Raw genomic sequence first — 22,647 nt, forward strand, 5'->3', positions numbered from 1 at the left:
ACAGACAAGTCTTGACACGTGCCAGCAACAAGCAGACACAGATGAAAGCAGCTCGGCCATGAACTGGCTTTGAAGCACTGTGCAGGTTACTGGGCTGTGTTTGCTTTTGTGGAAGATGGCTGGGTAGGGGTGGAGGTGAGAGGTCATTTAATACTTCACAGTAAAACTTAAATGAGAATATATAGATAAAGCACCTCACCTGGTGTCTAACATCGTGGATGCTTAGCAAATGATGTCTGATTATGAATGCAAGTTATATGACACATGCCCATAGTGGATTTAATGGTAAAGATACATGTTTTGAGATACCAGGAAATAATAATTTCTGTTATAGTGACTAGAGGTGAGCAGACTTTTTTCCTTGCACATTCTATAGATGAGGGTATCACTTCCCTCTGTGCTTTGGGTTTGTGACATTGTAGTGGGAGTTATGTGATGGATTTTCCTTATTTGAATATCTCCTGTGAGACATTATTGGGAAAACAGAGCTTTTATCCACATAAAGTTTTGTTTCCAACAGTTTTCATTTTATTTATTTATTTGCCAAATGAGTATCCTCATTCAAGGTTTTTTCATTTTAAATACTCTAACTTACGGGCTTTTTAAGAGAACCGTTGCATGTGGTTCAAATATCTTGTCAAGATGTAGACCTTTAAAGCCAGGACAGGTGGGAACTGAGGTGTTGGGGATTTAGCACAGCAGTTAGGAAGGCTGTTCTGCAGGGTGATTACGCAGTTGGAGACACAGCTCTATGTTAACCCTTAGCGTGGAATATCCATCCAAGGACTTTATAAACATTGTTTTCCTAGAAGTAGGGCATTTTGGCATTTTAAACATAATTAAAAATCATGCACAGAGCATGTACCTCCCAGCCTTAGGAAGTCATTTGTAATTGTTTCTTTCATTTTATTTCCTTTAGAGACTGACTTTGCCAATTTTCTTTCTTCTCCTTTTCATAGAAAAGAACAACTTTCATCATGAAAGGACCAAGGATAAAGATAAGATATCAAGCCGATATGATGCTAATTCTGTATATAATAATATATTTTCTCACACATAAATAAAAATTCTCCTCCTCACTTCCTAGTTGATCACAGAATTAAAGAATCATGTTAGCGCTGGAGAGAACTTTAGAGATCATCTGGTCAAACCCACCACATGTTTGAAGCCATGACTCAGAGGTTCCTCAGAGCTCACCTAGGTGCAACACATTTGGCTCACATTGGATATGGATGTGTTGTTTTAGCTGGGTCAAATTAGCAGGCTAGGGAGGAAAGACAAGTATGAAACTCAACTAAGGATTCTAATAGAGTTGAAACGAGCTTAACTTGAAAATATAGCTAAAGAATTAGTTTCTTTCTTGAAGTAGAATCTAAGTTTGAAGTTTTAGGGACATAAAAGCAGTCCTAAGATAAAATTAAATTTTGTGTATATCTTTGAAATGTAACTTACTTCATTTTATCTAAGCAATTGGTTAAATTAGGAAAATTATGACCTGACTTCAATTTGAAATACAGTTGACCCACGAGCAACACAGGAGTTAGGCTACTGATTCCCATGCAGTTGACAATCAGTGTATAACTTCTGAGGTGTTGGTCTTTCTGTCTCAGGGGTGGTGGTTCATCTGTGAGTTTTTTCAAATTGTCGCAAATCTCCAAAAATTTTTTATATATTTATTGAAAACAATACGTATACCAGTGGGCCTGCACAATTCAAACCTGTGTTGTTCAAGAGTCAAATGTATAATGATTTAGAGTTTCTGTGTAATTGATAAGTGCAACTAAATTTTTGGGCTGAGGATATATTTTTTTTCCCATGACTGAATTCTTTATTTTTGAGATTTTATGGTAGGGGTGGTGATGATGGTATACAGGAGATGTAAAAATCTATATTATAAAAATATAATAAACATAATGTTATCATATGACTCCACAATTACACTCCTAGGTATATACTTAAGGGAAATGCAAACATACATCTACAGAAAAACTTGTACATGAATGAATGTTCATAGCAGCATTATTCATAATAGACAAAAAGTGGAAACAACCCAAAGGTCCATCAGCTGAGGAATAGATAAACAAAATGTGGTATACCTATATCTATCTATACACATGCATATGTATTATATATATATACATGCACAATGGAATATTATTTGGCAGTGAAGAGGAATGAAGTACTGATACATGCTACGCAGATGAACTTTGAAAACATTATATAATACTACATGAAAGAAGCCAATTGCAAAGGACACATATTATAGGATTGTATTTATATGAAATATACAGAGCAGGCAAATCCAATGAGACAGAAAGTAGATTAGTGGTTGCTAGGGCTGGGGTGTGGGAGGTGGGTACAGTAGGTGGGTGATGGGATGGTTGGGGAGAAAAGGGGAGTGATTGCTAAAGGATGCGGGGTTTCTTTTGGGGTGATGAAAATGTTTTAAAAGTGATTGTGCTGGGCACCCACAATCCCAGCTACTTGGGAGACTGAGGTGGGAAGATCCCTTGAGGCCAGGAGTTCAAGACTAGCCTGGGCAAGATAGTGAGACCTCTGTCTCTTAAAAAAAATTATGGTGATGATTGTACAATTCTGAGTATATTAACACCCATCGAATTGTATACTTTAAATGATTAAATTGTGTGGTATATCAATTATACTTCAATGAAGTTATACATAAAGGAGGGGCCTATATCAACATTTAATGGTAGTTATATTGATATTTTTTCTTAGTCCTTTCCAAGTTTTCTTAAATAATTACTTTTGTGGCTTAAAAAAAGTATTGCAAGTAATTTAAATGAAAAAGCACTGTATTTCAAAGAAATGTTTTGAAATTCTTTCTGAACTAAGGTAGAATATAAATATAAAAATGATATTCTAAAAAAGCACAGTTTGGAGTTGCTTGAAGGCAAGAATTTCTTTTTCTTGTCTTGGTATCTTCCCCAGCTACTGTTCAGTAGGGACCTTTCCAGCTTGTTGAATTGAACGGAATGTTGGGGCTCTCAGACTAACAGGTCCCCTTTTGATATTTCTATAGATAAATGTGTCATTGTTTCTCCCAGTCCATGTTTATACTGGGCAGGCACAATGAAGGTTCTTAGTAGTATTGCCACTTTTAGGAAAAAAAGGAGTAAGTGCGATATTGAAACAAAAGTTCAAAGTGTTATATTATAATAGACTTTCAATTTAGAGTGACAGGTAGTTTCTGAAGTTTGTTCCCTTTGCCATTTCAATTCTCTGGCAGCTGAGAATTGGATTAGTACACTAGGATAAAACAGTGTAGCAACAACATGGAGGCAGAGTAGTTAGTAGTGAAACACCAATACATACATAACTGGAGAGGAAGGCGGGTGGCTTTTGGATTTACAGAGCTGGAAGGGTGGAGGGAAGCAAGGAGAAAAGCGTTCATCTGTCCACCAATCTGGCAGTTCAGAAGTTGTGATAAAATGGCACTAATATTGGAAGTGTTTCAGTTAGAAATTCAAAAAAGTAACCAACTTTTTCTTCCCTGTCCTGATCAGCTCATCTAACAATCCACCACATCTTTGGTCTACCAGATGTAGGTGGAGGAGAGAAGCATTTATTTGGCACCTATTGTGTGCCTAGCACCCCCTTGGGCACTGGGGACACAAGTGTTAGGCCAAAATCTATTTGGTCCTAGCCCTCCCAGAATTTACAGCCTGTGGGGGGAAAAGGATTCATTCAAAGACTATGACCTACCCCCCATGTATTGCCAGAGGGGTACATGGGGCTTTTATAAACACCTACTATTATATCAGGGTGTTTTTTGGCATTTCGTTTGTGGGGCAGGCAGAGCAAACTGAGAGCATGATTCTCGTTTTCCAGCTATGCTTTTGATGCTGCCCCGCAGATCCAAGCCAGTGGTGGCCTTGGTCTGGACAGTTAAACCTGAGGATAGGGACAGGGCAGCACTGGTGGTCTGGCTGGCTCTGATCATGATTCTTCTGGCATAGCCGAAAGGTAATTAAAGGAGAATACTGAGCATCCTGTATTTTTGGTGTGAAACCTTTTCTTTGCTTAAAGTCTAGGCTCTGTGGTCTCATTTTGCAAAAGAAGACAGTAAGACTCGTACACAAAGTTGAGATCTTTCAGGTGAATCTGCTTCTTAATGAGACACTAGTATTATTCTTACAGGTACTTAATCCTGTTTTAAAAACCCCGTTTGCTGGTGCAGTATCGCTAGTGAACATAAGTATTAGAGATTATCTCTTGTTCCATTACAGCTTGGCAAGAAAAAAACACGTTTATCAAGTTTGGTAAGTCTGATTTAAAGGGGTAATCCTTACTTCTGGGTGGGCCTTGAAGGCAAGATTAGTAGACCTTTAAAACAAAATAGGTAGAGTTACTGATATCATTATCTGTTGAAGGTTGCTATAGCAATGAGTGGTTTGATTGCACTGTGCAATTGGTGGTACAGCAGGTTAGTGTAAAAGGATCCTACTAATGTAGCAGAAACTCTCCTGGAGCAATTTAATTAAACTCTGGTAGAATGAATGCCAGACTCTTTGAAAGCTCTAAGATATAGTTCTGTTTAGTCCTAGATTAATTAAAGATATATTATTATCCTGAATCTATACACTGTTGGAAATATTACTTAATGATTTTAGATAAAGACTTTATAAATTTGAAAGTTACTTTTTAAATGAAGTATAATTTTTATGAAGACTTTTGTATTTTAATATAGTTTGTGATATTTGTTTTAAAATGAAAAAAAAAATGTCATTAGACTATAAGGAAAAATGTACTCATGGCAATGTACAAAAACTAGCTCACTGGCCTTTTGAGAGGGGGAAAGAAGCTGGAACCTGAACCTACTACCAGATGTGAACACATCTTTTGTTATTGCAAACTGAATTACCAGATGATATCGCCTTTTCCATTAGAAATCTGGAATAAAATGGGTACCATGCTTCTGGATAAATACTGTATGTACAGACTTCTTTAGAAATGCAGTATAATTACTTTTTAAGAGTTTATGGTCAGAGATGGCTTTAAAGGAATATCTTATAACAGGCAAAATAAATGGATGTGTCTCTTGATGTCTATCCAGATATGCTTGTTGAAACTTTGGTTTTGGATATTCTTCCCTTCTTTTTATTTATTTATTTTTTTTAACACCTTGGTGGAATCTTTCCTACTTATCTCAATTTTTAGGTTTTGAGGATGTGAGTTTCAAAACAAAACCCCTACTCTGTTCATATAATGTGTCAAATACCACGTTAGGTGTTTCACATAAATTTTCTGCATTTACACAGTGGGATGGAAAATTTTATTTTAACCATGTGTTTAGGACTTTGGCACTTAAAAGTAAGCTCTTGAAAGGTGAAGTTGGCCCATTTTGATGTTCTTAGACCGGAGATGCTGTTCGCGCAGATGTTACTCTGCTGCCACCTGGAGGCCTTGTGTGGGACGTGCATATAAAGACAGGCAAGGATGCTTAAACACCAGATGCACAGGCTGGGTGTCAGCTAGGACTTTGTCCTCATTCCCTGTTGACAGCATTTGACAATAACCACACAAAATTGAACTTATTGCCTTTTTTTTATTATAGAAAAATCAAGAGCAATATACTATGATAGAGCACATATGTAGTATTACTTGACATAAAGCAAATTTAAAGTTATTGTTACACAGATGTTTTAAAAACACATGACAAGTGGGATTGTTGGCTTCTCTGCTCCATCCTTGTCCTTTGTCATCTTTGTAGCCATGTGTCATGGAGAGCCATATAAATCAATACCTCGACCTTTTTCTAAGCAGAAACATAGATGAAAACTCCTAGCATTGTTGTCCAGTAGTAAAAAGAGTTTGAGTAAATCTACCTGGAGGATGGAGGCATTAGGTAACTTAAATAGGAGAGGCAAAGTGGAGTAGGGAATGGCTAGTTAATGAACCTGCTGGAAAACTCTGGGGTCCCCAGGGTCAGCACCAAGCAGGGCTATGGGGCGGGGGGGCAAGGGTCCAGAAAAGGGCCTGGGACTCCACAATGTTGGATATTAATCCAAATTTGAGGTAAAGATTTTTAGTTATCTGCCTTTGCGAGGGGTGTCCAACACTTTAATTTTCCCAGGTCCAAACCTGCCCTCGGTTATTATTTTGACAACAGTGGCTCTTGTTTATGGGCAACTGAGTATTTGAGAAGAGAACAAATCAGTCAAACCACAGAGAAAAATGCCCCCTTAAGTGAACCTTCCTGTTCATCCCAGAACATCCCGACCACTACTGTTTCCAGGAAAACCTTATTCAGAAAGAGGACACCCGGCATGCCCAGGGCCGGGGACTGCTCGGCCTGGCGATGGCTGGCTGAGGGCTGCACTGGTGTTCTCCATCTTCAGTGATGCGCGAGGAAAAGCCAGACCTCTTCTACAATGAATTGTGCTTTTTGGAAACATATAGAATCTGTAGTATTTGAGGAAATAGACGTGTGAGGTAGGTACGAGTCATGTCCTTACAGTCTGTGCTATTTTGAAGAGCTTTGGTAGTGAGCGGCCTTCCTTTGGAATCAAGGGCATTTATTTATTTAATGATCTTTTTTCCTCTCAGGATTTCCTGTGAGAACTCCTGGGCTTGTTTACTTCTTGGTCCACACAAATAATACCCGAGCATGGGCAGTCAGGTTATCGGATACTCTGGTCTGATTTTTAAGAAGCCTAATCTCAAAACCTTGCTCTGTGCAGACAGCTCCTGGGCAACTCATTTATGCTTGTTGTCTAGTTTTCTTCTTCTTCTTCTTCTTCTTCTTCTTTTTTTTTTTTTTTTTTTTTTTTTTTTTTTTTACAAAAGCTCCAATTAGCAGATCCTGATGAGAATTATTACTTTTGCAGAGATTAAGAATTTGGTGTCCAGCAGATCATCGTCTGAAAAGGAGAATGTGAAGGTAATGACTCCTTGCCCTACTTTCTTCTCTGCATTTCTCTCCAGAATTTAAGTAGAAATGAAGATTTAGTGATAATAAAAATAGGAACACACACACACACAGAGGATGTGCCCCAAGTCCTATTCAGAATAGCTTGAAATTCAGCTTCCTTTATCACATTTTAATCTCTACTTTTTATGACTAAACCTAGCTATCTCTCTGAGTTTTAGTTGTATATGCGAGATGACTGCATACATTTTCCAAAATAAATTTGAACTTGAAGTTTGATGTCTGTGTATATTCGACAACAATATAATTGCAAGAATAAATCTGAGAGAGAATTCTCTGAGAGTAAAATAACCTATGGACAACTTTCAGGGGTTTCAGCTTAGGCCAGATATTTTCTTTATTTTTAGCTCTTCAGTAATATTAAGTTCAAGACTAGTTTACTGTTTACATTTGTGATACATGTAACATGTTTTTATTGATGCTTTCCCAGGTTGTTTTCTAGTTCACAAAAATAAACATTAGCTTAGCATATATGTAATTTTAAAAATCCATCCGACTTTTATCTTTTTCAGTGTGACAAAAGCTTGGTAGTTCAACTGAACGAACATGAAGACGAGGACAGCCTAGATTTGGGTATGTCCAAAATCTTGCTTTTCTCTGCACTCATAGGAGTATCACAGATCCAGGTAGACGGTGGACAGGAAGAAAATATATTTTAGTATGAAATATTCATTCCTGAGAACCTTGTCTGTTTTCTGAAGCCAGGTAAATTTTCTTTGCAGCATCAGTTATAATATCACGACTTCAGGGGTTGAGACTACATTTACAATCTAAAAAAACAAAACAAAGCCATCAAAGCTTTTTCTGGGCAGTTTTATGGGCCATGTCATGTGTGCCCCTGTTATTTCTATGAAGTAGGCACTTCCAGCTTCAGTTTCAAGGGAAGCACCTGAGCCACAGGTACAGAGAGGGTGGAAGTGAGACCATAACTTCATTCTGCCTGGCCCCAGAACCCCCAAGCATACCATTATCTCATTTTGATACCCAATGGGGGACCCTTGGACCTGAGCCTATGTGAACTACCCCCTGGGCTCAGGAAAGAGCAGATGCTTGTTCTGGGGTTCAGTTCTGATGTGGGTGTCCTATTGGAGGGGCAGGGGCTCCCTGGGCAAGGTGGAGGTATTTCCTCCTGTGGACCTGGGAATTCTCATCTGCCCACAAATAGTCTTATTCATACCGCCTTGAGGACACCTCCCTAGATCTCCTTCCCATATATTTTCTATTTATTCAAGGCTAATTTGGATCCCAGACTCATCCCTTGAGTTATTTCAAGGTGAGCAGAGCGAAATGAAGCTGATGGGGTTTGGAGGACATAGGCTGGGCTCCCATCAGGTGCCTTGTTTGGGTACCTGGGTAATCTGTGAGGCCCTCTAGGGCAGATAGGTGGGGAGCAGGAGAATACAAACCTCCCAGTTGGTTTCTTTGGGTGCAGTGAAGGTGAGGCAGCTCAAACACCTAGAAAGCACACATGGGTGGAGCAGCCTTAGGAATTGCAGGGGGCAAGCTGCTGGTGGTGGTGGTGGTGGCTGAGTGCTCAAGCTGATGTGACATCAGGGAAAACCAAGACAATGCCCAGGGTGAGTTTAATAGCAAAGGCAAATGATCTGTGGATTCACCGTGAGCCTACTCGTGCAGGGGGCTCACTGGAGGGGAGGGGCATGTGGTTGGCATGCTGAGCAGACACATGGCAGAGCAGTTACAGTTGTTCAGAAATCACACAGCACAGAATAGAACGAGGAGGAAGCACCCATGATATCGGCTGACGGTGTTGCTAGTAGCTTGGCCACGAGCCAGAGGTGGTTGGCTGGATCTCCCTGCAGGAGGTCCTACTGAAATTGGAACAGAAACTTATACCAACGCTAAGCAATATGTACGCCCTTAATGTTTTGCTATATAAGGTAAGAATAATAATTTACTTCCAGAAGGGGGAAAGAGGAAGGCAAAAGGAAAGCAAACATCTCCATATAGATACTGTCGTGAGCCACCGAAGCCAGGCACATAGCTCTTACTCATACATACAGGATGTCTCATCTACAAATTGCATCATGCTCCCAGGAATGTTAGCTTTGAAGAATGTTTACCAAGACAAATTGTTGTGGGGGGCAGGGGGTTGGCTGTTAAAAGTATTAAATGGTAGGAAGATTTTCATTTTAGGCTTTAAAAACTCACTCTAATCTCAGACCGGTATACTTGCTGGGTGAGAAGACGTGCTATGGAAATTGTAGTAGCTCGACCTAATCCTAGTGTTTTGTCAGTAACATCATTGTGTCTGAAGAAGATTGCTATAAAGGGTTTGAGAGAGACAAACGTGTGCAACTTTAATCCAGTGATTTATGAGAAGATCCGTGGATGAGTGTTTCTTGGGCTAGCATTTGCTTTTTTGTTCATTTAAACTTTTTGGATTAATAAAGTCCCCTGACTTTATGCAAAGGAAATGATAATGGATTTTAAAGGAACCTTCTGAGAGAAGGGGGCAGCAAGAGGTGAGCAATAGTCTGTTGGTGAACTGGAATCTGGGATAGGAAATGGCTCTCCCCAGAGCCACTTCAAAACGCCTTTGTTTTTTACATATGCTCGTGTTCTGCCCAGTCTCTGAGGAAATGCTGGTAAATGACGTGTGGCAGAGGTGTAAGTCTTTGCTGACTTGTATTGTTCAAAATTACGTGATGTGAGTTTAGTGTGGCCTCATACACTACATCAGTGCTGCTCCAGTAGGACCTTCTGTGATGATGGATGTGTCCTCTAGCTGTGCTGTCCAGTACAGTGGCCAGTGGCCACCTATGTCTCTCGAGCATGTGACATGTGACTGAGGAACTCAGTTTTTAACTTCATTTAATTTTATTGTACTGGACAGAGCATACTGGTGTTTCCTTTATGTTGTTCTTACTGACCCCTCAGAGCAGCAAGAACCACACTGGCCATTAGCTCATACACCAACAATGACCATTGGCTGGAGGAATAATGTCGAGGGTGGGTAGCAACTGGTAAGTGCATCCAAACCAGCGCCCCAGAACCACCTCGGCCAGGAGCTGACATTAAGATGCCATTTATGTTGAGTCTAGGAGTGACGGCCCTGCTCTCTGTGGATGTTGTAAGGACCTGGCTTTTGCTCAAAGGGAACAGTCATCAGCTGAAGGGCTGAGAGATCTGGTTCTGTTGCTGTCACAGTGGAGGGTGGGACTCCTTCATATGCATATTCTAGGCAGGTAGAATGGGGACAGAGGGCAAAGAATTTGGAGGAAATTGGTAGATGAAATTGGTAGATGAAATGAAAAGGGTCAATACAGAAATTAAGAAGGAAGAAAGGGTCCATTTAGTGCAAGTAAATGGAACTAAATGTGATTAAGAAATAGGATCAAGTGGCCGGGCGAGGTGGCTCGTGCCTGTAATCCTAGCACTCTGGGATGCCAAGGTGGGAGGATCTCTTGAGATCAGGAGTTTGAGACCAACCTGAGCAAGAGCAAGACCCCATCTCTACTAAAAATAGAAAAAATTAGCCAGGCATGTTGGTGCGCACCTGTAGTCCCAGGAACTCTGGAAGCCTGAGTGAGGAGGGTTGCGTGAGCCCAGGAGTTTGAGGTTGCTGTGAGCGAGGCTGATGCCATGGCACTGTAGTCTGGGCAACAGAGCGAGGTTCTGTCTCAAAAAGAAAAAGAAAAATATATAGGATCAAAATATTAAGCAGAGATAAAATGAACAGTGGGCAGCAGCGAATGCTGTGCTGAGGAGAAAGAGAGTGCACATCTAGCAGGAAAAGGCGACAGCCTGTGGGAAACACAGTGGGATGGGTGCACTATTGGAATCCCAATTGCAAACAAAGATGCATAAACCATCACTGAATCAGCAAAGCTGTGAATGGCTTGATGAGTCACTGTCTCAAAAACTCTACTTTTAAGAGGTTAGATTTGACAAAATAAAACTGTGTGGCTTTGATTAGAAATTAATGTCTACTTAAAAGTTAAGTTCCTGCTTGAGGACTGTGAAGTCAGAATGCCAGTGTCTCAAGGGAGTTACAGAAGGTCCTGGAAGGTGATGCACCCACGCTCTTAGCAAGGGATATTCTACGGCGTGAGTGAGGTTGGGGGTGACAGACCAAATGCAGTGGTGCCCATATCAAGGCTGATTTTCCTCCAATAATTTATCACCCAAGACCTGCATTGGACTAAAGATTATATCCAATCATAGCTATGCTTTAATACTTTGGGCCACTTTATTGCTATTATTGCTTATTACTTATATGTCATATAAGGAAAAGAGAACTCTTTGGTGGGTGTTGGGACTGGGAGAGTGGGCCCTGGGGAGACAGATGAACCAAAGCTGGATGTCATATGACTATTTGGGTGGGAAAAATGAAGGATTGGTGAAACTGCCATGTCAAAACAACAACTATGTGAGCATGTCTTACCTTTCTCTGGGGGGGAGGTGGAGGGGGGACAGAGAGAGATGCTAGGGGAGGTGGGGTTGGATTGGCCGGCATCCTCCTCCTTGCCTGGTAGTCTCAGTACCTTGAAGCTGGGGCACGGAGCAGTGCTGCGTCTGCTGCTCCAGATCTAGCTGGTTAGGGAAGTGGGGGCTTGCGCGAGTGCCGGAGAAGAATTGAAACATACCTTGCTAAATAAACCTCTTGGGAAAAAAATTCAGTCTTATAATTATAGAGCTAATAAATGTTCACAGTAGAAAAATTGGGAATTTTAGAAAGAATAGGAAAAGAAATTCCTATAATTCTCCCACCTGGAGGCAGCTACTGTTACATGTGTATGTATTTCCTACTAGCAGTTTTCCTTTGCGTTCATTTTTTATGTAGTTGTGATCATGAAAACGAGAATTTTTGTCCTGCATTTTCATGTAACATTTTATACCATAAGTAGTTCCATTTTAGAAAGCGGCTTAAAATGATTCTGTATATTTTTGTACAAAGCACATGGATTACTTTAGTAAGAAGAAAAGGAAAATGGCATAGATCCTCCCCATAAGTATTTATTAGTACCCTCAATCTCCTTGTTTATAATACATACTGTTGATTTTATAGAGCAGCCTGATCAGTATATATGGGGCTCCAATCACAGCTATTCTTTAATGCTTGGGGCCACTTCATTGCTATTGTTACTTATTACTTATATGTAATATGAGGAAAATAAAACCTCTTGGTGGATATTAGGACCAGGAGACAGATGAACCAAAGCTGTATGTGAAGAGAAACTTAATTTAATACCAAAAAAACCCAAACAAACAAACAAAAAACCCCCCCAAAAAACAAACAAACAAAAGACCCAGTTGGGAAGAAGAGGAAGCAGAAATAGACAGAAACAAACAGAAGGATGTGAGGTTCAGATTTCTCAACCTAGAAGACACAGACCGTTCATGACTATAGATAAGACCAAGAGAGAGAAACAAAGCTCCTGGACCTTCCACAGGAAGTGCAGGAAAACATCAGCAAAGGGAAACTGGTTGTAAATGATTGGAAGGTCCAAAGGAATAGCTTGTCTAAAACAAAATGTTAGGCGATTTATAAATAGGTTTTCAAGACCTCCATTTGAGGGCATGTCTGGTAGAGGTCCAGGCCTGTGGATTCCATTGTGAGCTGGATGGAGACAGTACAGTCAATACTACTAGTTTGGCAGACAACCAAATAAATAGAACTAATTAGGTTAGTTTCTCTTTCTTATTATATTAACTAAAAGTTTGGAAATGCAATTAATGTTACTGACCTGTAAATACTTAGAAAACAGCACTTTAAAGTTGCCTGTGAAAATAAAGTTTTGAGATGGTTTCAAAGAGGTTCTTTTTTTTTTTTTTTTTTTTTTTTGAGACAGAGTCTTACTCTGTTGCTTCTGCTAGAGTGCAGTGGCATCGTCATAGCTCACTGCAACCTCAAACTCCTGGGTTCAAGAGATCCTCCTGCCTCCGCCTCTGGGACTACAGGCATGCTCCACCATGCGTGGCTAATTTTTCCTATTTTTAGTAGAGATTGGGTCTCACTCTTGCTTAGGCTGGTCTCGAACCCCTGACTTCAAGTGATCCTTCCACCTTGGCCTCCCAGAGTACAGGGATTACAGGTGTGAGCCACTGAGCCCAGCCCTCAAAGAGGTTCTTAAGCATGGAATCTTAAGAGCTGGAACCTGGGTCAGTGGACGATGATCCTCTATTGGCTGTTATTTAATATATCTATGTTGAAACCTCAAGAATATTTCGTGAAACATGAAGGAAAACGGGGGAAGGAGAGGGCACCTTAGCAGAGCTTTTACCCTTCTGAAAAATACATTTTCAAGCCTAATTTTTGGCAGCTCACTTTCTGTGCTCCAGGCTACAAAAGTTTGTGTGGAATCCCATTTTCTCTTTTCTTTTTCTTTTTTTTGGGGGGGGAGTCATCTCTCTACCACAAACTAAGACTTACTAGTGATCTGTTTTTGAAGTAAGAGGTCTAGGGGATGGTAAAGTATCCCAGGAAGACCATTGGATATGCAGTTATTTGTATAAATTCTGACTCAAATTTTATTCTTTTTATTCACTTCAAAGAAATTTTCTTATTGTGGTGGTTCAGGCTTTAAAAATTGTTTTTGGTAGGAAAAATTGCTGACTTATTGGAATTCTGATTGTTATCAGCTCAATTTGGTTCTCTTATCGAGTGTGTTCAGCCTTTCATATTTGTGGCTTCATCATTTGGGTAAAATTCTTCTTGTGGAAGGTAAATGAAGCATTTTTCTTTAAATGAGACATTGGAGTATTTATTGACAGACTTTTATCCCATAAATTAAAGAGAATATTTGGGACTTTTATGTTTATGTGTAATGTAGACTAGGAAATGTGAAGAAACTAAAACCTTGCTGGAGGTATATAGTCTATCTTATTGCCTTTTCTTCTAATTAAAAAACTATGTTAAATTATAAGTCCTAAGTCCAGGATGCTGTGTGGTGTAATGACGGGCTAATGTGCTTCCTGTGTAACATAAAAAGAGCCACATGAATATTGGTTAAGATTAGGAGTTGCTAATCTAAACACTCTGTTATCCATGGTTCTAAACTCTGCCTACACATTGAAATTGCCTTAGTGCTTTAAGAATATGGAAGGTCAGTCCCACCCCCAGAGAAGGCTGATTTCATTGGTCCGGAATGTAGCCTGAGCGTCTAGCTGTTCCTACAGGGACCCTGGTGATTCCCAGGTGCAGCCAAGTTTGAGAACCACACTCAGAGATCCTTGAGGGAGCTCTGCAATGCTGAAATCACTCCTACCTCACTGGGTTTTCAGTATTTTTGGAATTGGAGAATAAGGTTCTATTGTTATTTCAACTGATCACAACTGATTTCAACCATTTGTATTAGGTTCACAGATTTTCAGTGATTATCACCATCAATTTCATGGATCTGGGGGAAATGTGAAAACTAAAAAAAAGTATTGAAAAATTCTCCAACCACTTAAACTTAAATTAGATGATTAAACCTTTAAAAATTAATTATTTTTAAACATTAAGAAGGAATCAAGTGACTGTAATTTGCTGTCACAGAGCCATTTGTGGGACTTTGAGGTGCACAGAATGGGATGAAGGGGGTGGGTTGATATTTGACTAATGTCATAAGGGCATTATAAGGATGCCTGATGTTTGGCGTTAGTATTATAATAACCTACCTTTATTACACTCTAAATTGCCTTTTTCTTTCATGTTACAAGCCAACTTAATTTCTGAAATGTAAATAAGGGAGGGAAAAAATAGCAGTACTTTCTCTGAACTCTATATTTTTCCTTCTCCAAAATAAGATCCTCATCCCCAAATAAATTGGCTTAGTGAATAAGTAAATTCCATAGTTTCCATCCCTAAAGATCCCTTTATTTTGATGTTTAAATAAAATAATTAGAGTATGAATTTCAAACAAGTATAAACTATTAAGGAAACTACAACTTATTTACAAAACGTGAAACAAATGAAAACTATGAAATATATTCTGGAAATGGTATTTATAAAATTTATTTTATGGAAAGTTAAAATGACATCCAGGGATTTCTTCCCTTTTTCTTGTGTTGACACACTTCAGAATACCTGTGTGCACAGGCAGTTCCAAAAGGATTACACTCACAGAGGGATCAGTGGGCCGAAGGCTTGATTGCAGTATAAGTGCATTTGTGTGAGTTTAGGCTTGTTTTTTTTTTTTACTGAGTATCCAGTGGCTAATCCTTGGAAGGACTTTAGGGCAATTAAGATTCTGGTTAGCTTTCATGCCAGGCAGTACAAGCCCTGACAATTTATTGGGACAATTTGCTTTAACTTTAAGAATGGCTAATTTGGAGGACATTTTTTATGAAACATGGCCTCTTAGGCATGAACAAGAAAGTTGACAGAATTTGTTTTTTTTTTTCTGTTTGTTTTTTTGTTACATCACCAAATAATTTATTTGGAATCAGAATTAAAAGAACATTTGACAGTTATGAAATGTATGCTTATTCTGATACTTCTGATTAGTTATGCAACTAATCCATGGCAGATTACCAGATTAATTTTACTTTATTTCTTTAGGATCAGGGTTTTTTGATGGTTTTAAATTTCAGATCTTCACATTTGAAGTTAGGGAATGTATTCATATCTACTTTACCATACATTTGCTTAAGCTTAAAAAGCTCCCTCTCCAGTTCTTGCTGATACTCTGGGCCAGTATCAACAGGTCCTCCAGATGCCTGTCACTTAGATTTGTATTCTCTAATCTTGTCCACGGAGAGTTTCTGTACAGGATCAAGCTCCTTATTAAACGCTGCTGCTGTAACACCAGGGTTCCTCTGCAAAGGGACTGAGACTGCTGGCTGAATGACAGAGGGGAGGCTGAAGTGCCTCTGGAGCATCCTGGTGACTCCACATGCCCGAGCTGTCACTCTCAGAATCTATTCTTCACGGTGCAAGATTCTGCTGAGAAGATATTTAGCTAAAGCATAGAAGGAAGGGACACAATCAGAGGTCATACATGAGACCCGCTAGGAAACAGTTTGTTGTTTCTGCATAATATTGAAAATAACAAAAATTCAGAATAAAGAGTGAGGTTGAAGGTGCCTAGAAGTTGAGAAGAAAACTTTGAGTGAGCTTAGGTGGCTTCATCCAAGTGCTTGAGATTTGTCTGCCAGTATAATTTCAGCTGATCTGACTGAGATAGTACTCAACAGGTGCCAAATGGGAACTTCTCAAGGGATTTACTCTTAGGCCCATATTAACCCCAAAGAGACATTACTTGTTTCTAATAAATTAGGATTATTTTCTATATATAATATTTTAATGTCTAATGAGTTCCCTCCGAGTTGCGTGGTAACTTCACCTAATGAGAACTTAAGCAAAAGTAAATGGAGTCTAATGTTTGACTTGAATTCTACATATTTGATTAAGGGATGCAAACATTCTTTTAGCATTAGTTCCACAAACATTTGGTGAACATAGATTCTATATTTCTTGCTTCCATTTTTTAAAATCTTTTTAAGAAACTTTATTTTTAGAACAGTTTTAGATTTACATGCTTTATTTAGATTTCTTTACTTTTTACCTAATTTGCTTTTTGTGTTCCAGGATCTCATTCAAGATACTATAAGTATTGGTCAGATATTTTGTAGAATGTTCCTTAGTTGGTATTTTTGTGATGTTTTTTCCAACATTAAACTGAGGTTATGGGTTTTAGGAAGAAGACCACAAAGGTAAAGTATCATTTTCATCAGACCATATCAAAAGTATATCCTATCAACATTAATTATCACTGTTGATAATGACCTTGATTATCTGGCTAAGGTAGTGTTTGGTTTCTCTACTGTAAGTTACTCTTCCTCACCACCCTTTCCATATTGTGCTCTTTGGAAGGAAGTTACCATATACAGATAACTCCCACACTTAAGGAGTGAGGAGTTATCTGTATACTTTTTTGTAGGTGGAGTATCTCCATAAATTACCTGGAATTCTTATACATGAGAGATTTGTATCCTCCCTCTTCGAATTACTTATTCAATCATTTATTTATGTCTGTATAGAGTCATGGATATTTATTTTATACTTTGGGTAATAATCTAGTACTACTTTATTTGTTAAAATGTTTTAGCTTTGGTAGTTGGGAACTATTTTAGTTGGCTGTTATATCCTTTTTACATATCCTCATCATTGTACGTGTATTTATTTTTTCTAATTGTGATTCTTTATAATGTGGCTCTGTGACACTATGCATTTGTCAGAACCTATAGAACTTCATGACACACAGAATAAACTTTAAATGTCTGCCAAAATAAACAAAAAAAACCCCAAACCAAAGCATTTGGGGTTGGGGTATCCTAGGATGGAATGCAGAATGTGACAAAATGATCTAACTGTTGTAACTGTATTACAAATGTATGAAACAACCTTACTGAGGGGGATTTTGGGTGGGAGGGGAGGAATAGACCTATTAACTTTGGAAATGAGTGAAGTCCGTAAGAATAAAGGCAAAGAAACTGTACGTAAGCACTGTCCTCTAGCTGATAAAGTATTTTCTTACAGGGGTACAGTTAACATTTTGATGCCACTCTATATGTATACTGGAATGAAATAGTTAAGTAAATGAATTATGGCCAGTAGGTGCCAGATTTCTCACTATTGGAGTGGGAGCTTACATAGAAGCAAGAGGAAGTGGCTAGAATGATCCATGTGGTAATAGATTAGAGTTGTAGATATCAATATACACTCATGTTTAGTTAGTAGAGATATACATGGTTGCATATAGAAATATTAGTAGATATGTGTATATACATAGGTGAGGATGCACATATATATTTTCTTGCTCTGTCAGTTGAGAGTGCCTAGAAGCAATAACACCCCAGTAGCATATACAAGGTGAGCCTGCCCTTTTTAATAAAACGAGTATTATTCATATTTTATGTGCATTTTAGCTCACAACTATGGAATAGTTTACAGTTCATGTTAAAATTAATTATTTAAACTCTTTGCTCATTTCATACCTCATAGATAACTTATTTACATGCGAATGACAATATAAAAGTCTGTAGAACGTTAAGTTGAACTTTGAATTTTAAAATTGACAAAAAAATGGTCTGTGAATAAGTCTATGGCATATAAAAGACTTTCTTTGTAGTTTTGGGGAAATTGGTATCAGAAAAAAACTGTAATGTAACTTTAGATGTCATTCTCTCTAAATCCATGGGTTCTTCTATCATGAGGAATTTCTTTCTCCTTAGGCCATAGCAAGATACTTCCCTACCCTTCGACCCTTCCTCTGCCCACACTCAGGTGCACATCCTTGCTTCTCTCACCTCCAGGACCCCTCACATCCACCATCCATGCTGCTTCCCAAGATAAATTCAAAATTCCTCATGATTTATTTTTCAGAAAAACTTAGCAAGTTTGTCCTAATTCTTTCCTTTCAGTTATGCTCAGAAATCTCAATGTTTAAAACAAAAAGAGATCCACCAAGATGTTTTGTTTGTTTTTTTCTTAAGTGGATGATCTAAATAGAACTTATATCTGTAGCAATATTAAACACTGGTAGAAGTTTTGACAGTATAATTCTTTAACATATTGCTGCAGTCAGGAAATCTACTATTTTTCTGCCCTGAGGTGTTTTGAGTATTTTATTTTTTCTTATTTCATGTAGACATATCAGAAATCAAGCAATTTCTTCTTGTTGGGCTTCTGGGTTGTATTTATTTATTTATTTTTTTCCTTAGAGAATAGGATGATATAAAGGGGTATATCAGAATCTCTGCAGGTCCAGGTATTTATTTTGTTCAAATAAAAGTAATAAAGGTAGATAAGAAATTAAAACATTCTTATTTTTTAAGTAAGATAGTATCATGGATGGTGGCAACGTGAGATTTCTGACAACAGTGGTTGCACCATGCTCCCAATTCACATCTATTTTATGTGAATTCAGTTTTATGGGCTCTGTAAAGAACCAAGGGGAAGGAGGGGAGGTAGGGAGAAAAATAATAATTTAAACTTTGGGGTGGCTCCACCCATCATTCCATTCTGTGAGTAGAAAGTCTATGAGTGGCCGGGCGCGATGGCTCACGCCTGTAATCCTAGCTCTCTGGGAGGCCGAGGTGGGCGGATCGTTTGAGCTCAGGAGTTCGAGACCAGCCTGAGCAAGAGCGAGACCCCATCTCTACTAAAGATAGAAAGAATTATATGGACAGCTAAAAATATATATAGAAAAAATTAGCCGGGCATGGTGGCGCATGCCTGTAGTCCCAGCTACTCGGGAGGCTGAGGCAGTAGGATCGTTTAAGCCCGGGAGTTTGAGGTTGCTGTGAGCTAGGCTGACGCCACGGCACTCACTCTAGCCTGGGCAACAAAGCGAGACTCTGTCTCAAAAAAAAAAAAAAAAAAAAGAAAGTCTATGAGTGAGTGCGACATTGGAGATGTGAGTATGCTGTTCCCACCATGCATCTCAGAGTGAGAGCATCTTGGCACAGGGATGAGAACCACACATGTAAAGATCTCGTTTTCCCTGTAACATGGCCTGCCAGTGAAGGCCAACCATTTCACCGTTTCACCGTAGTAACTATGATTATCTCCAACAGAACTGCTTGTGTTGGACTTGCTGAGATATGACATGGTGGCTTCCAGGGTTTTTGAGGAAGTCTGACCATCCTTGATTTTCACCTAATGCTAGAAGTCAAGGCTGCATATGGAGAAGCATATATTTAAATTGTTACTGCACTGGCCCAAGTCATCCAGGAGAGGCTTGTCCTGGCCTCAGGGGCCTTGCCTCCTTGTGTCTGGATTTTCTTGTAACTTCCCAGGAATGATGTCTAGTAGTGCTAAAAACTGTTGTCTGCGGTGGCCTAAGGATGGAGCAGAGAAGCAAAGCAAATCCTCCTCCTCTTCCTCCTCTTTCTGTCTTAGTATGATTATCTTGTAACTTCCTTGCATGTTGCCATGTCTCAGTTTTGAAAATCAAACTATTATTCCTAAGGTCAAGATAAGAATACTTTAGTGTCTATAATATAAAAGAGAAATATAATGAAAGGGAAGCTTTATTTACATTTAATATTTAAAGCTTGTTGAAAATCTCTTGTATTAAGTTTTTTACTGTTATAGTCTCATTGATCCTCACAGTAACCCTCTGAAATATAGATGTGATGATCCCATTTTATGTGAGCCAACTAGGCTGAAAAAGTATGAGTGACTTGGTTAGGGATGCTAAGCAGGTGACAGAGCCACTCTTTGAGCCCAGATATGTCTCCAAAACCTGTGATTTTATTTTTTTAGCTTGTGGCTCCTTAAAAATATGAGTAAGACACAGCTGTTGCCCTCAGGGAATTTGGGGGCCCATTGCCAGATAAGAAAACTGTAGAAATACTATAATTCAAGTCAAAATATAAATACTCCTTTGGATAGATTTAATTTTATAAAGGTTGAAAGGCAGGTTACATGTCTAAATGAGGAGGATCAAATAAAGTTTCTTTTCTATATAAGTCTTTCAGAAAGCTGAAACTTCAAGGCAGCAGCATCTGCCGGGGGTGATTATAACCTCATAGAGGTTATTTTCTAAGTAAAGGATTTTCTAATTAAAGGTGAAGGTATCTCCCATGAAACCATTCATACTCTTACACTGTAATAGTTGCATGAAATCTGGTGAAAAGGTGGCCTGGGGGGTATATCATTGAATTCTGCCAACTGCAATTGCAATCAGCCAGTCTTATTTGCCACTGAATATGTATGAGATGTAAATAACATCTTGAATTAATTTAAATGCAATTATATTGACAAAATTACAAAACCCCCCCTCTCCAAACCAAAAACCCAATTACTGTAGAAAACAGGAGGATAAATGACCTACATTCGGGAGAAATTCTTTGGTGAGCAAAGAAGTGAGCTGGCCTAAAAATAAAAAGGGCTGTGCAGACAGTATTTTCTACTTCACTTTATATGTTAGCTGTGCATGGCTGGTTGGTGGAGATCATGTCATTCTTTACAAAAATATTGATAAGTAGTAAAGCAAATGTGGACAATGGGAAGTCTCTTGAGATCTGAGGTATGTCAAACGTATTGGTTCGTTGTCTCACGTGTATTGGGTAGTTGTAGTTTCATTGTCAGAATAATTTCTATATCAATAATCATTTGATATGTAATTGGTCAACAAGAACTATGCTTTTGGGAAAATTAGATTTAGATGAATCTCCTTGGCATCTTAATTAATAGACATGCTTTTTTCATCTTTCTCTCTCCCTCTGTCTACATTGCCCTGAAGTTCTTCTCATCTGTCACTTCTGGTCAAGAGAGAAGCCTGCTCCAGTGATGAGTTAACCTGGGTTTATCTGTCTCCTCATTAAGTAGCTCTAAGGGCCATGAGAATTGCCTGGGATGGGGGGGTGCTGGTGCTGCTTGCAAGTGCAGGTTCCTGGACCACCGCAGACTGATTCAACTGGTCTGGGATGAGAACCTCATAATCTGCATTTTAAACGAATAGTCGCCGCCCCCCCCACACACTCCCACCTGCATTCCGATGCCAGCTGAGAAATTCTGCCCCAACTCTGCTGTCTCTGCAGTGTAGCTTCCTGAACACTTTGTCACATTTCTGGCCAAATTAGTACAGCCAGTTAGGGAGACTCTATGGACCATATTACTAATACTTCTGTTCTGTTTGTAATTTAACAAAAAACATGTCTCCCTCTCTCCCACAGCACAGGTAAAATATAAAAGCATACCTTTAGTGGAGCAAGGAGCTACAAAACCAGCCCCCACCAATTAAGGATGAGAACTTTAGTATTTCTAACCTTCTTAGAAATTTTGCATATCAAAGGATTCTTTAATAGTGTGGATAGTTGAAGAAAGATAACAACATCTCCTGATCCAACACTTTTATTTGAGTGTGGTGATTGTCCATACTAGTGGAGATTCCCTTTCTTTGGTCTGGAGACATCCTGGAGGCAGCCACGGGACCATGGACATTTGCACATTCCTGGTATTGTTTGTAGTCTCAGAACAATGAGTTTTCTCCACCCAGAAGTACTGCTCTTCACAAATGTAGATACTGTTGTGATGAATAAAATACTAATATATTTTTAAACATTTTATAAAAATTCTTATAGCTTTTTTGTCAAGATATATATGTTTTTAAACAGCAGATATTAAAAATACTATAATTGTCATGTAAACATTCTTCATTCACTGGGTGAAGATCATTCTCATAGGAGACTAACTACTGTAAATCATTCATTCATTTAAGAAATGCCTTCAATGTTCCAGGCACAATTCTGTGCTCTAAAACTGAGACTGAATGTAAACATTCTTCCATAAGATTTTGTATGTTTTCTTATTAAAGATCCATATGGACTAAAACTCTTACCTGATGTAAGGGTTGAGAGTTATTTATTCTTACAATTGTACCCAACTGATTAGGAAAAATATGTAATTATTCCTCAAATAAAAAGCCACAAAGTAGAATATGTATTCATATTTCTTTTCACTTAGTTGCAATGCTTGCACCTATACTCTAGTTGTATTTTGTTCTAGTTGTATGTTTCTGTGGCAAGCCATATAAAAACACAGTAGTGATTTGTGTAATTCTGATTTACTAAAATTTGAAATTAGGTGTTCTGTTTCCTTTTTTCTCTTCTGTCTGTGACCCACACTCAACGCTTCCCCAATCAGGCAGGATTAGCTGTCACAGAGCAGGCTATGTAGCTATTTTCTTACACGGGGTGGTATAATAGTGCCAACACTTTGGGAAATAAATTGAAGTAAAGAG

At 38.8% G+C, this 22,647-nt stretch overlaps 1 protein-coding gene and 1 pseudogene across 1 annotated transcript in view; one reads left to right on the forward strand and one right to left on the reverse strand.

Moving 5' to 3' along the window:
* Window positions 1-22,647, forward strand: part of ARHGEF28 (Rho guanine nucleotide exchange factor 28) — a 267,842-nt gene that overhangs the window by 130,430 nt on the left and 114,765 nt on the right. Inside the window, exons 8-9 of the mRNA XM_069492767.1 lie at window positions 6,849-6,901; window positions 7,462-7,522. Of these exons, the coding sequence (XP_069348868.1) occupies window positions 6,849-6,901; window positions 7,462-7,522 (114 nt within the window). The remainder of the gene's footprint in view (window positions 1-6,848; window positions 6,902-7,461; window positions 7,523-22,647) is intronic.
* LOC138398381 (ATP synthase-coupling factor 6, mitochondrial-like) lies at window positions 15,458-15,775 on the reverse strand (annotated as a pseudogene).

This window comes from Eulemur rufifrons, chromosome 17 (genome assembly GCF_041146395.1).
Source record: "Eulemur rufifrons isolate Redbay chromosome 17, OSU_ERuf_1, whole genome shotgun sequence".
Lineage (NCBI taxonomy): Eukaryota > Metazoa > Chordata > Mammalia > Primates > Lemuridae > Eulemur > Eulemur rufifrons.